Source organism: Petaurus breviceps, unplaced genomic scaffold, assembly GCF_028583685.1.
Source record: "Petaurus breviceps papuanus isolate PSGF00001 unplaced genomic scaffold, PetGlider_PUasm1.0 99, whole genome shotgun sequence".
In the NCBI taxonomy this organism is placed as follows: domain Eukaryota; kingdom Metazoa; phylum Chordata; class Mammalia; order Diprotodontia; family Petauridae; genus Petaurus; species Petaurus breviceps.
Genome location: NW_027187465.1, coordinates 22,780,543 through 22,792,802, shown reverse-complemented (window position 1 = coordinate 22,792,802; position 12,260 = coordinate 22,780,543). Strand labels below are relative to the sequence as shown.

Genomic DNA, 12,260 nt, shown 5'->3' with positions numbered 1-12,260 from the left:
ACACCTAGCCGTCCCAAGAGGTGGGATTTTAGTTGTGATTTAAAGGAAGAGGTGGGGGAGGTCAGTGGTCAAAGTGGAATAGGGAGAGATTTCCAGGCATGGGAGACAACCAGAGAATGCATGGAGTCAATAGATGGAGCGTCTTCTTTAGGAAATAGGCAGGAGGCCACTGTCACTGGACAGATCATATATACCCTTCAGGGAGGAAGGTGTTAGAAGACCTTTGCCGAAGGCTTTAAGTTTTTCATTTTCCCTTCTGAGTCTCCCAATAACCGTTTGAGGTGTCACAGGTATTATTATTCCCTTCTGACAGATGACAAATTTGAAACTCGAGAAATGATATAACTTGCCCAAGGTCACACAGCCATTTAATGTGAGTGATGGGATTCAAACCCAATTCTGCTTGTCATTAATGGTCTCTCTGCTATATCATATGGTCTATGTCAATGGGAAGGAGCCCAGAACACCTGGGTTAGAATCTGGAGCAGCCATCTATGGTAAGCTTGGGCAAGTGACTTCACCTCTCTGTTATATTAAAGGCAAGTTCCCTCGTTTTCCTGATCTGTAGAATGAGCCTCTAAGGTCCCTTCCGACTCTGAAGAGCAACCATTTTTGAATTCAAATCCTGTGTTTATTAGCTATTATTGATATTTTTGGGAAAGTCACTTTTCTTTTCTGTGTCTTGATTTCTCCCTCTAAAATGAAGGGATTAGACTAGATGATGTCTAAGATGCTTCCATCTTCTAATGGTCTATGATGACCTGAGTTTGAATTCTGGCCTTGCTTCTAGCACATTCTTCCTTGGAAAAGTTATTTTCCTTCTCTGCAAAGTCTGCAAAATGTACTCTATGACTCTAAGGTTCTTTCCAGCTGTAACATTCTATAAACCTACAATTGTGGTGAGATAATAGAGTGGAGTGGATAGAGGCCTGAGCCTTGGCATCAGGAGAGTCCTACCTCTGAGAAATAGTGACCCTGTGATTTTTGGACAGTCACCTGCTCAGTGCTCCCAGGCAACTCTCTAAGGCTAAAAGTGATGAATAAGTTGCTTCTGTATGGTTGAAAGAGTCATCGCCCCTGGAGTCATCTAAGCTGATGAAATCACAAAATTGATACTTTACCCTAACTGCTTTCAAATCTTGGCATCTAGTGGCAGAGCTCCTTGACCAAAAAGAGACACCCTATCTAGCAGTTTAAGAGTAAGTTCTAGGGCAGCTAGATAGTTCAGTGAATAGAGCACCCGCCCTGGAGTTAGGAAGACCTGAATTCAAATGTGGCCTCAGACATTTAACACTTACTAGCTGTGTGACCTTGGGCAAGTCACTTAACCCCAACTGCCCTGCCTTCCCCCCTCCACCCCAAAAAAAGAGTCAGTTCTATATTTCAGGGCACAGTTGAGGGAGGAAAGACACACATTTCAGACTGATATGGAAACAGAGAGGTAGTCTCTTGAGGCCAGACACAGCTTTTAGGATTGGACATCCGGCAGCACAGAGTGCCAGTTATGGTCTTAAAAGAAAGCTAGTCCCAGCAGTTGAGAATCAAGCTATGGAGAGATTCTAGGAGCTTAGCTGAGTAACCTGCCCTGCAGAGACATTATGCTCAGGGAGGAAGGGAGAGGGAGTGCTTTATGAAGGTTCCACTGGGAGAAAAAAGACATCGTCTCTGTAATTCTAGATGTGTTTCCTACAATCATTCTTCCAAAAGATGTTGATCATATTTGTAGAAGAGTGCACCTAAGGTTTTTTTGGGGGGGGTATTATTAATTTTGTAGCTACTGTTCTTACTATGTCTCCGGGTCATCACCAGTCATCCTGATTTATATCTTACCACTGGACCCAGATGGTTTTTGAGGAGAAAGTGAGGCTGATGACTTTGCACAGCCCTCACTCACTTAAATCCAATTCACTTGCATGTCATGGCATCACCTTCCTGTTGTCATGGTCCTCTTTGAGAATAAAAGACAAACAACAATCTTACTATTTATTACTACTGTTACTATTATAATTATATTATTTATTGCTTACTGCTTGTAATCCATTTTAATAAGTGCTTTTGCTAAGAATTAATTCTGTCTGCTGGCTGATTGTTAAGAGGAAGCACACTGGTCGGGACTTGTGAGCTATTTTTTTTAGAAATAGTTATACTATACATTCTATATCCTAAAAACTTTAAAATGGTAGTTTTTTTTTTTTCTGAGGGCTCAGTGCAAAGATTTGAGAGCAAGTTTTGGGAGTAACCTAGAAGTACCCCGATTGTCTCATACGATTTGCTTCTCAAAACAACCTTTTGAGGTAAGTATTATTATCATTTTAATTTTACAGATGAGGAATCTGAGGCTGAGAGAGGTTAGTGACAATGTCCTAAATCCATAGTTAGTAAGTGTCTCAAGACAAATTCAAACCCAGGTCTTCTTGATTTCAGAGTCATCATTCTATCCACCAAGGTGTAGTATAAAGAGAACTAGTGGCCATAGAATCACAGAATTTTAGAGTTGGACTGAACCTCAATGGCCATCTCATGCAACCCATACTTGACAGGAATATCTCCTATAACAGATCTCCTTCGACTCCAAACATCAGTATTTGAATACCACACCTGCTAGATAAAACTTGTATGACTTTGGGCAAGTTGCTTCACCCCCTTAGCTTCATTCTCTGTAAGATGTTGATGATATGACCTGTATAACTTATTTCTGGGGCTTTTGTGAAGAAAGTGCTCTATCAAGCTTAAAGTGCTGTAAAAATATGCTAGCACTTGCTTGCAATAGGTTCTTGGGGATCACGTCTTAAATGAAGACTTGGGACAAACTCTTTTAATCCACACCATTGCTGCCTACTTCTGAAGTGCCTGGAAAAGCCATGAACTAGGTGAAAGATGAAATATAAGCTCATGTTAGCCAGTATCAAATAAGCAATACTACAAAACTCAAAGTGATTAAAAAAAATAAATACTTTCTAATTTATTATTCATAGAGCCATGGCAAATGTACCCTGGCTCAGGAAATGCAAGAGGGAATATAGGCCAGGATGATCTCTGACAGGGCCCAGGGAAAGATTTTGGGGGGGTTTGGCAGTTATCCTCCACAACAGTTTCTGTATCTACAGTGTGAGATTAATTTGGCCTTTGATTAGGCCTTTGTGCACCATCCCATGAATAAGATGCTACAAATCTATGAATTTATCTAGACCTATTTATCACCTTATCTGTGAGATCTGTATTTATTTTTATCATCAATGACAGGAAAAGAATTTAAAGACCACTCTCCTTTTTCTCTACAGTGTTTGGAAGAGCAATCCATGCTTTAGCTCGAATTAGTGAGGAACTGTGGCTTGACCCAGCCGAAAGAGGTGTAAGTAAAAATTAACTTAACAGATCAAATACAAAAGAAAAGGAAATAATTCACAGATCTTAATCCAACTTCGTTGTTTATCAAAAGATGAAAAACAAGAGAATTACTTTTATTGTTACAGCTTTTTTCTTTATATCTTAAAAAATCCCAAATCATTTCCCCCCAAATATAGCTAACTTAAGGCAGTCTAGTCAGTCAATAAACATTTATTAAGTGCCTACTTTGTGCTAGACACTGTGCTAAGCCCTGGGGATACAGACTGAGGCAAAAGATAGTGCCTGCTCTCAAGGAGCTAGAAGTCCAATGGGGAAGATGACATGCAAGCAAATATGTACAAACGAGCAATATATAAGGATAAGTCGGAAATAGCCCACGGTAGGGAGGTGCTAGAATTATGAGGCTTTCTGTAGAATACAGGGTTTGAGCTGGGACTTGAAGGAAACCAGTAGTAGGTGGATATGAGAACTGAAAACTTTCCAGGGACTGAGCTAGCAAAGTGCTTGAAGTCAAATGATGGCATGTCTTATTCAAGAAAGACCAGGGAGGAGAGTGTCACTGCATTCAAGAATATGGGGAGGGCAGTGAAGTATAAAAAGACTGAAAAGGTGTGTGGGGCAGGAGTAGTGGGAAGTAGGTTATGAAGGACTTTGAACACCAAAGAACTTTGTGTTTTATTCTGAAGGTGATAGGGAACCACTGGAGTATACTGTGTGTGGGGGTGACATGGTGCTTTAGGAAAATCACTTTGGTGGCTGCGTGGAGAAGGGATTGGAGAAGGGAAGGACTTATGGCAGGCAGACCAACCAATAGGCTATTGCAATAGTCCAAGCATGAGATGATGAAGGCCCACACCAGGGTGGTTGCAGCATCAGAGAAGAGAAGGAGACATATTTGAGAGGTGAATTCAGCAGGCTTTGACAACAGATTGGATATGGGGGGAGGGGGGGAGGGATAGTGAAGAATTGAGGATTACTCCTAGGTTTTGAGCCTGGGGGACTGGGAAGATGGTGTTGCCCTCAACAATAACAGGGACATTTAAAAAGGAGGGAGTGTGTAGGGGGAAAGATAATGAATTTCATTTTGACATGTTGCCTTTAAGATATCTGCTGGAAATCCAGTCTGAGATGAGTGAAGGATAGTTGGAGATGGTAAACTGGAAGTAAGATTAGAAGTTAGGGCTGGATAAGTAGATTTGACAATCCTCAACATGGAGATGAGAATTAAAACCATGGAAGGTGGTAAGATCACCCAGTAATATAGTAAAAAGGAAGAGGGTCCAGGACAGAGCCCTCTGGGACACCTATGGTTAGTGCTGGATTGTGTTTTTATATGGATAAAACTATTGGGGGGGGCAGAGCTTATATACTATAGTTTCATATAACTACCTAAGTTTTAAGATATTAAAATATCAGTTTTCTTCATATCATTTTGTGTAAATTCGTTTGCTGTTTGTTGTTTTTTTTTTCCAGCTTGCTTTGCGGTCTGTGAATTCTTGTAGATCAGCTTATGCAAGTGTTTTATTCCCAGCTTCATTCTTTCAACTGTACCAATGGTCAGCTACACCTGAAATATGTGACAGTGACATGCCATTGCATCTAAAATGTAAATTAGGAATGAAGGTAAATCATAGTAGACTGAAGGTGGTGAGTTTTTTTTTCCAGTGAATAGTAGGAATATTTGATATGTGGAACAAAAGCATAAATTCTTTATATTTTGGTTTAAATTAGAACATTCAGTGCAACAATCATTTATAAAGGGGTTCCTGCTTCTTGTAAGCTTACTATCCTAAGAATCAACAACTTGAATGGAATTTATAGGCTAGGCAGGGGATATAACATTTAAGCAAGTAAATAATACAAAATGTTTTAAGTTTAAAACTGCACTAAAACTTTTGGGACACCTTGAATTGCTAGCAGTACTTTTGTGGTAGCAAAAACCAGGAAACAATATATATATATATATATATATATATATATATATTTATCATCTGAAGAGTAGCTAAACATATGTGATCAAAATAATATTACTGTGCTATAAGAAACAATGACTGATGATGACCGAGAAGCATGGAAAGATTTACATCAACTAATACAAAGTGAAGCAAGCAGAATCAAGAAGAGAGTACACACAATGTTTACAACAATCTAAGTTAGAGAAAATGAGAAAAAAACACTTAAAATTAATTCTTTGACATCAAACTTGACCTCAAGAAGAGATTTTGGGGTATTAGAAGATACCTTCCCCTCCTCCTCTACTTCTGCAGAAGCAGAAGACCATGGATATGGAACATTACATATAATGGCAGACTTTTTTCAATATGTTTCTTAGTTTTGCTGAACATTAATTTCTTTCTTTTATCATGTTTCTTTCTTTTATTATAAGGGGTAGCTCTCTGAAAGGGAATAGGTGAGGGATTCAGCTGGAAATGTAGGTGATATAAAACCCAAAGATATCACTAAAATTTTATTTTATAAAGAGAATGCATCCATTAACCTACTGCATTCTGCAGATAGTCTTCTGCTCATTCTACTGTTGCACTTGTTATTTTTAGGTATAACTCTACTGTCAATTTATTAGTGCTAAATGTATGAATTTAGCACTCAAAATGTTCATCATTTCCTCTTTGCAGCTTCAGTTCATTAGTTCTAACTGATATCTTGCTTATAATTAGGATTTGCTCTCAGGTGAGTAGTGATGTCTTGGCCATGGCAACATGGTTTGAAGAGTGAGAATTCCCAATGGTGAGTGAGAATTTCCATTGGTAAAATTAACTGAGAGGGAGAAATTATCATTATTTTCTATTCATTAATCCTTTATATGATTATAGTGAGGGTAACCCTCGACAGTTCATTTGCCTGGGGCTTGTCTACTTATGGGTTCTGGAGAAAAGCAGTGGTTGAGTGTTTTGAGATAGCATTCACTGATTTGCATACGCTGAGGCAGTTACTCATTTTTTAAATATATGACTAGTTGCTGAAAAGGAGAGTAGAAAAAATATAGTTTGCTCTCTATCACCAACTTTTTTTTTTTTTTTGCTTTTTGGAGGGGCAGTTGGGGTTAAGTGACTTGCCCAAGGACACACGGTTAGTTTTTCTGTGTGTGTGTGTGTTAAGTGTCTGAGGTTGGATTTGAACTCAGGTCCTCCTGACTCCAGGGCCGGTGCTCCATTCACTGTGCCACCTAGCCGCCCCTCTATCACCAACTCTTGCTGAAAAGAAAACCAAGTTGTTACTTCTCTGAGTTGTACCTGTTGCTACTGAGAAGTGGGGGAGATGAATCTTGCACAAGGTAGCAGAGTTGGAGAGGTTTTTGCTAATATTAGGATAAGGACTTCTGCCATTCCCAAAAAGACCATAATGCTCCTTCAACTGAAGGTATCATTAAGACTAATAAGCTTGATGCTCAAAGTGATGGATGCTATAGCTGCTAAAAGGAAATGAGCCCAGCTGAGCATGGAAACAGCTTAGAAGTAGAGCTTCAGAGAAGCAGTCCAACAGGTCAATGAATCCAGCTGAGTTGCCTTGCCTAGAAAGGTGTTAGTCCAGAATGGTGGATGAACTCAGTTTAGCATTTGTTCACATAGAAGCTACACTCATCAAGAAACTTCTATGGACAATTCCTGAGACAGAAAGAGGATATTGAAATTGATTGTTGGTGAGCTGTGAGTATCCCTAACTACGCATATTCCCTACATGTATGCCTCACTACTCTGTGACTTAATGTGTGTCCATTCCCTCAGATGCTATGTGTACTGGTGGGAAATGGTGATTTGGTTTTAGGGATGGGATATTATATACATTTTGTTTGCTTTTCATTTTCAATTATTATTTTAGTTAATGAGTATTAGTAACCCATTTATTAATGGGAAATACATTGGTGGGAGCTTTAGTGTCAGAAGGAATAGTCACTAACAAGAGTTAACCCTTAGTCTCTGAGAGGATTGATTTTTAAGAGCTACCCTCCCTCTAAGGAAGCTCAAACTTACCAGAATGGACACAAGCCAGGGAAAGCTAGCCAAAGAGAAAGAATGAGCTCTTCTGAGAGTGGAAGAACAGAGCAAGGAGATACTACATGATTTTGAATTGTTTGTAGTTAAAGAAAGGCTGAAGTAGATCATTCTGAAGATCGAATTATTAAAGAAAAACATTAATTCTTCATCTTTATTAATCACTGCTTAGTCTAATCCTGGTTTTATCCTTAAGCTTGAGTAGGACCCTTTGAATTCAACCAGAATTTTTGTATTAGAATGAAAGTCTTCCCCTTATGTTCAAGGTTGATACTTCAAGCCTAAGACCGGTTTAATAGCAAAATACCTTGCCTATGTTTTCTCTATTCAGATAGTCTTAATTATGTGTGTGTGTGTGATTTGTATGTGTGTGTGTGAGAGGGAAAGAGAGAGATGGAGGGAGGAGGATCATTTAATGAGTGAGAGGAGAAAAGGCATTCCCATAGCAAAACCATTTTCTCTATCAATTTCATCCAAATTACCTAACTCTTTCACAATCAAAATGTCTGTCCTCTACAGGGTACAAATGGGTCACTGAAAGTCTAAAAAGGGTTCAAGCTTACATCTCAGAGTCTCTGTTATTTGCCACTTAAATACTGTAATTTCATCAAATTGGTGGTGGTAGTGGAACTCATTCAGGAGTCCCCTGTTGACTTCCCCCCATCCCAGACACACTCTTATAGCTAGTTAAAGAGCTAATGTGCATTTTCCCTTTCTAAACTCTGTTCTCTCTTAGCAGGAAGAAGACTAGTGATGCCAACTTCTTTTTTCTGTTTCCAAGTTCCTAGCCTTTTCTGTTTTCCTATTCACATGAGTGAAGGACACTAATTACTCAACAGTATGATGTCCCTGGTTTTTAGGAATACCTACAGTTGTCTTTTCCCTAATCAGAAAATGGTTTTTTTCAGCTCCTTTACTGATTCCTCAAAGAGTTTTCACTTTCTTTTGTGTAACATTTTACCTGCATATCATTTGAACTTTACGTTTGTTAGTTACCGTCACAAAAAGGAAGTTCACTGTAACTATAACAGGGTTATATAACAGGGTTAGGAGTATAAATTCAAACATAGTCTCTTTTTAAAATGACATCTTCCTCATAATAAAATGTAAAATTCTTACTCCATATGCTTTTTGTTACAGTCAGTTCTGCCCATATTTAGATGTCTGAATACACTTGAAAGAAATGTAGAAAAGTGCAGTATTTTTCTGAGTGCTAATACATGCCGTGTGATTTTTCAGCTCTTCTGCAAACATGGTAGGTATGGCCATAAACTTATTTTCCTTCTAAACTTATTTCATATTTATAATATTTTCATTATACCTTAAACATTCTTAGCCTTAGAAATTACTTTGAATTTGTGAAGTTTCATGATGCAAAAAATTGTACATTACATATAACCTCACTAAAACAAAAAATAGTACTAAAAAATCAGTTAGTAGTAAAGAATTCTTTCTTCATTGAGCAAGATCTAGAGGCCCAGGTTCTGCATATACACAAACTAGTCTAAAATGCATCCTGTTGAATTTAGTCATTATTGGTTACTTGCCCAATTCCAATAGAATATTTCAGACTACTGTGTATGTAGAGATGGAGAAATACCAGGATGTAATGAAGTTAGAAGCCACAAAACCCAGACTCCTCAACTTCTAGACCAAATTCTAGTAGCAAAAATATGTAATTGTAACTGCTTTACCGACTTAAATAATGCTATAATAGATGTAGTTATTGTTGTATTGATGTTCCCCCCCCCAAAAAAAAGAAACTCAATACAAATGATTTTGGTATTCAATAAATATTTGTCAATTGGTTTTAATAGCTTCTATAAAGGGTCTTACTATAAAAGTAAAAAAATGTACTTATTTAAAGGTAGTAATAATGTTACATTCATCAGTCTGTTGAAAGAACATTGTTTCAGAATGGAGTGAGTTAGAATGTGCCATCATTTTTTGTTGCTCTTAAAGATTCAACCAATAACGAACACATAAATACATTTAGAAATGTTGTATCTGATAAGCTTTTTTGATGTCTTAAGGCAACCTTATTAAAGCGATAGTCAAGAAGTCAGGGCATCATACCTGCTTGCAAGCAAGTATCTTTCTTTTAAAAGGAATTTGAATAATGCCTTTTTGGTCAGACAGAATGACCTGTCTCATGGTGTCCACTAGAGAGCGATAAATACATTTCAAAAAAATGGTTCCTCTCCTGTAGGTGATATATACCTGGAAAATACTCAATAAATACGCTTCTTCAATTTTAGAGGTATCAGAATAGGTTTGTTTTGTTTGTTTGTTTTGCCAGATCTCTGATTTCATTGATGTAGGAAATTATACTATTAGAAAACTTCTGCCAAAGCAGATTAATGACTTCCTTGTATATATTTGTAATGACTTCTAAGTCTTAGGTTGTCTGCGGTACTGAGAGATTACATGTGCCTTCATTGCAAATGTGTGTGAATATATACACACAATATACATATACATATATATCCTTACAGTTTCCTAGACACTAGTTTTCTAATACTATTTTTCTAGTTTTATACTAATGTTCTAATTATAAATAATAAATACTATAAAATAATAGATAAATAATATAAAATACTAATTTTCTAGTATTACTAGATACTAGTTGCATCAGTGAGTTTGCCAACAAGGACAATGTAACACTAGCTTGTCCATATGTATATGTTTGTGTGTGTTAATGGGTGTGTTATATATGTGTGTATGGGTTGTCATTTGTTTTTAAGGAGGATCAATGACATTATCCATGACATCATGGGTGATGTCTTAATTTGCATGTGAAATAAATTTATGTGAGGTAGAGTTGCACAAAGTCACCAGCATCACTCTTTCTTCCTGAATCATCAAAGTTGAGTGGTAGGACAAAAATCAAGACAACTGGCAATGGCCCAGGATACAGTGGATGACCTTGGTGTTTTTGATGCCTGGCCAAGATCTAAGCACTCTGTAGTTAGCCTTCCTGGCTGTTGAAACAAATTGTTCTTATCCACCCATTCTTCTAGGGAAAGTCTTCACATTCTTGGAATAGACAGTCCCCTAACTCACTCACTGACAGGTTTGAGGCCTATTGGATACCCTCGACCTGGTTTAAACTGTCTGCGGACATGTTTCACTGGGGTGTGGCCACTGCATATGCTACAACTTCTTTGAGTTATAATATTTAATTTTTCCTAGTTACATGTAAAAGTTGTAAACATTCATTTAAAAAAATTTTTTTGAGTTTCAAATTCTTCCCTTCTCTCCCTCCTACTTGAAGGCAAGCAATTTGATATAGGTTTTACATGTGCAGTCAAGCAAAACATATTTCCATATTAGTCATGTTGTGTAAGAAAATATGGATAAAAAACCCCCCAAGAAAAAAATAGTTTAAAAAAGTATGCTTTGATCTGAATTCAGATTCTATTAGTTCTTTCTCTAGAGGTGGATAACATTTTTCATCATAAGTCCATCAGAATTGTCTTGGATCATTGTATTGCTGACAATAGCTAAGTAATTCAGAGTTGATCATAGTATAATATTACTGTGTACAATGTTTGGGTTAGGGTTAGGATTAGACTTAGGTTCTTTCAAGGTTTTCTGAGAGCACCCTGCTCATCATTTCTTATAGCACAATAGCATTCCATCACAATCATATACCACAACTTGTTCAAGCCATTCCCTACTTGATGAGCATCCCTCCTGCCAATTTCCAATTCTTTGCCAACACAAAAAAAGCTGCTATAAATATTTTTGTACATAGAGGTCCTTTTCTTTTTTGTTTATCTCTTTGGGATATAGACCAGTGGTATTTCTGGGTCAAAGTGTCTGCAGGGTTTTATAGTCCTTTAGGCATAGTTCCTAATTGCTTTCCACGATGGTTAAATCAGTTCACAACTCCACCAACAATGCATTAGTGTCTCAATTTTCCCATATCCCCTCCTTTTGTCATTTTCATTTTCTGTCATATTAGCCAATCGGATAGGTGTGAGGTAGTAGCTCAGAGTTGTTTCAATATGCATTTCTCTAATCAAGTGTTTTAGAGCATTTTTTTCTTATGTCTATAGATAAGCTTTAATTACTTCATCTGAAAACTGCCTATTAATATGCTTTGACTATTTATGAATTCTGGAATGGCTTCTGTTCTTATAAGTTTGATTCAGTTCCCTACAAATTTGAAAAATAAGGCCTTTATCAGAGAAGTTTGCTGAAAATTTTTTTCACAGTTATGATTACTGTGTATTTCTCTTTATCCTATTTCCCCCTGTTTATCCTTTCTCTCTCTCTCCTTTTTCCCCTTCCATCCTCAAAAGTGTTTTGATTCTGACTACCATCTTCCCCAATCCACCCTCTCTTCTATCAGTGCCACCCCTTCTTTTGACCTCCTACTTTTCTGTAGAATAAAATAGATTTCTATGCCCAACTGAGTGTGTATGTTGTTCCTTCTTTGAGTCAATTCTGCTTTTTTTTTTGGAGGTGGGAAGGCAGGGCAATTGGGGTTAAGTGACTTGCCCAAGGTCACACAGCTAATAAGTGTTAATTTAAGTGTCTGAGGTCAAATTTGAACTTGGGTCCTCCTGACTCCAGGGTCGGTGTTCTATTCACTGCACCACCTAGCTGACCCCTTTTGAGTCAATTCTATGAGAATAAGGTTCAATCACTCTCCTCCCACCCCCATTTTCCCCTCCACTGTAAAAGTTCTTTCACACCTCTTTTATGTGAGATAATTTACCCTCTTCTACCTCTCCCTTCCCCTTTCTCCCAGTGTATTCCTCTTTCTCACTCCTTCACCTTTTTAAAAATATCATCTCCTTGTATTCAACTCACATTTGTGCTCTCTCTCTATGTACACTCCTAAGTATCTTAAGAATAATAAACTTCTTAGGAATTACAAGTATCTTCTCATGT

At 37.6% G+C, this 12,260-nt stretch overlaps 1 protein-coding gene across 1 annotated transcript in view; it reads left to right on the top strand.

Moving 5' to 3' along the window:
• Positions 1 to 12,260, top strand: part of RAD9B (RAD9 checkpoint clamp component B) — a 45,967-nt gene that overhangs the window by 1,411 nt on the left and 32,296 nt on the right. The window contains 3 exon segments of the mRNA XM_069081411.1: positions 3,282 to 3,352; positions 4,822 to 4,971; positions 8,499 to 8,613. Coding sequence (XP_068937512.1) covers positions 3,282 to 3,352; positions 4,822 to 4,971; positions 8,499 to 8,613 — 336 coding nt within the window.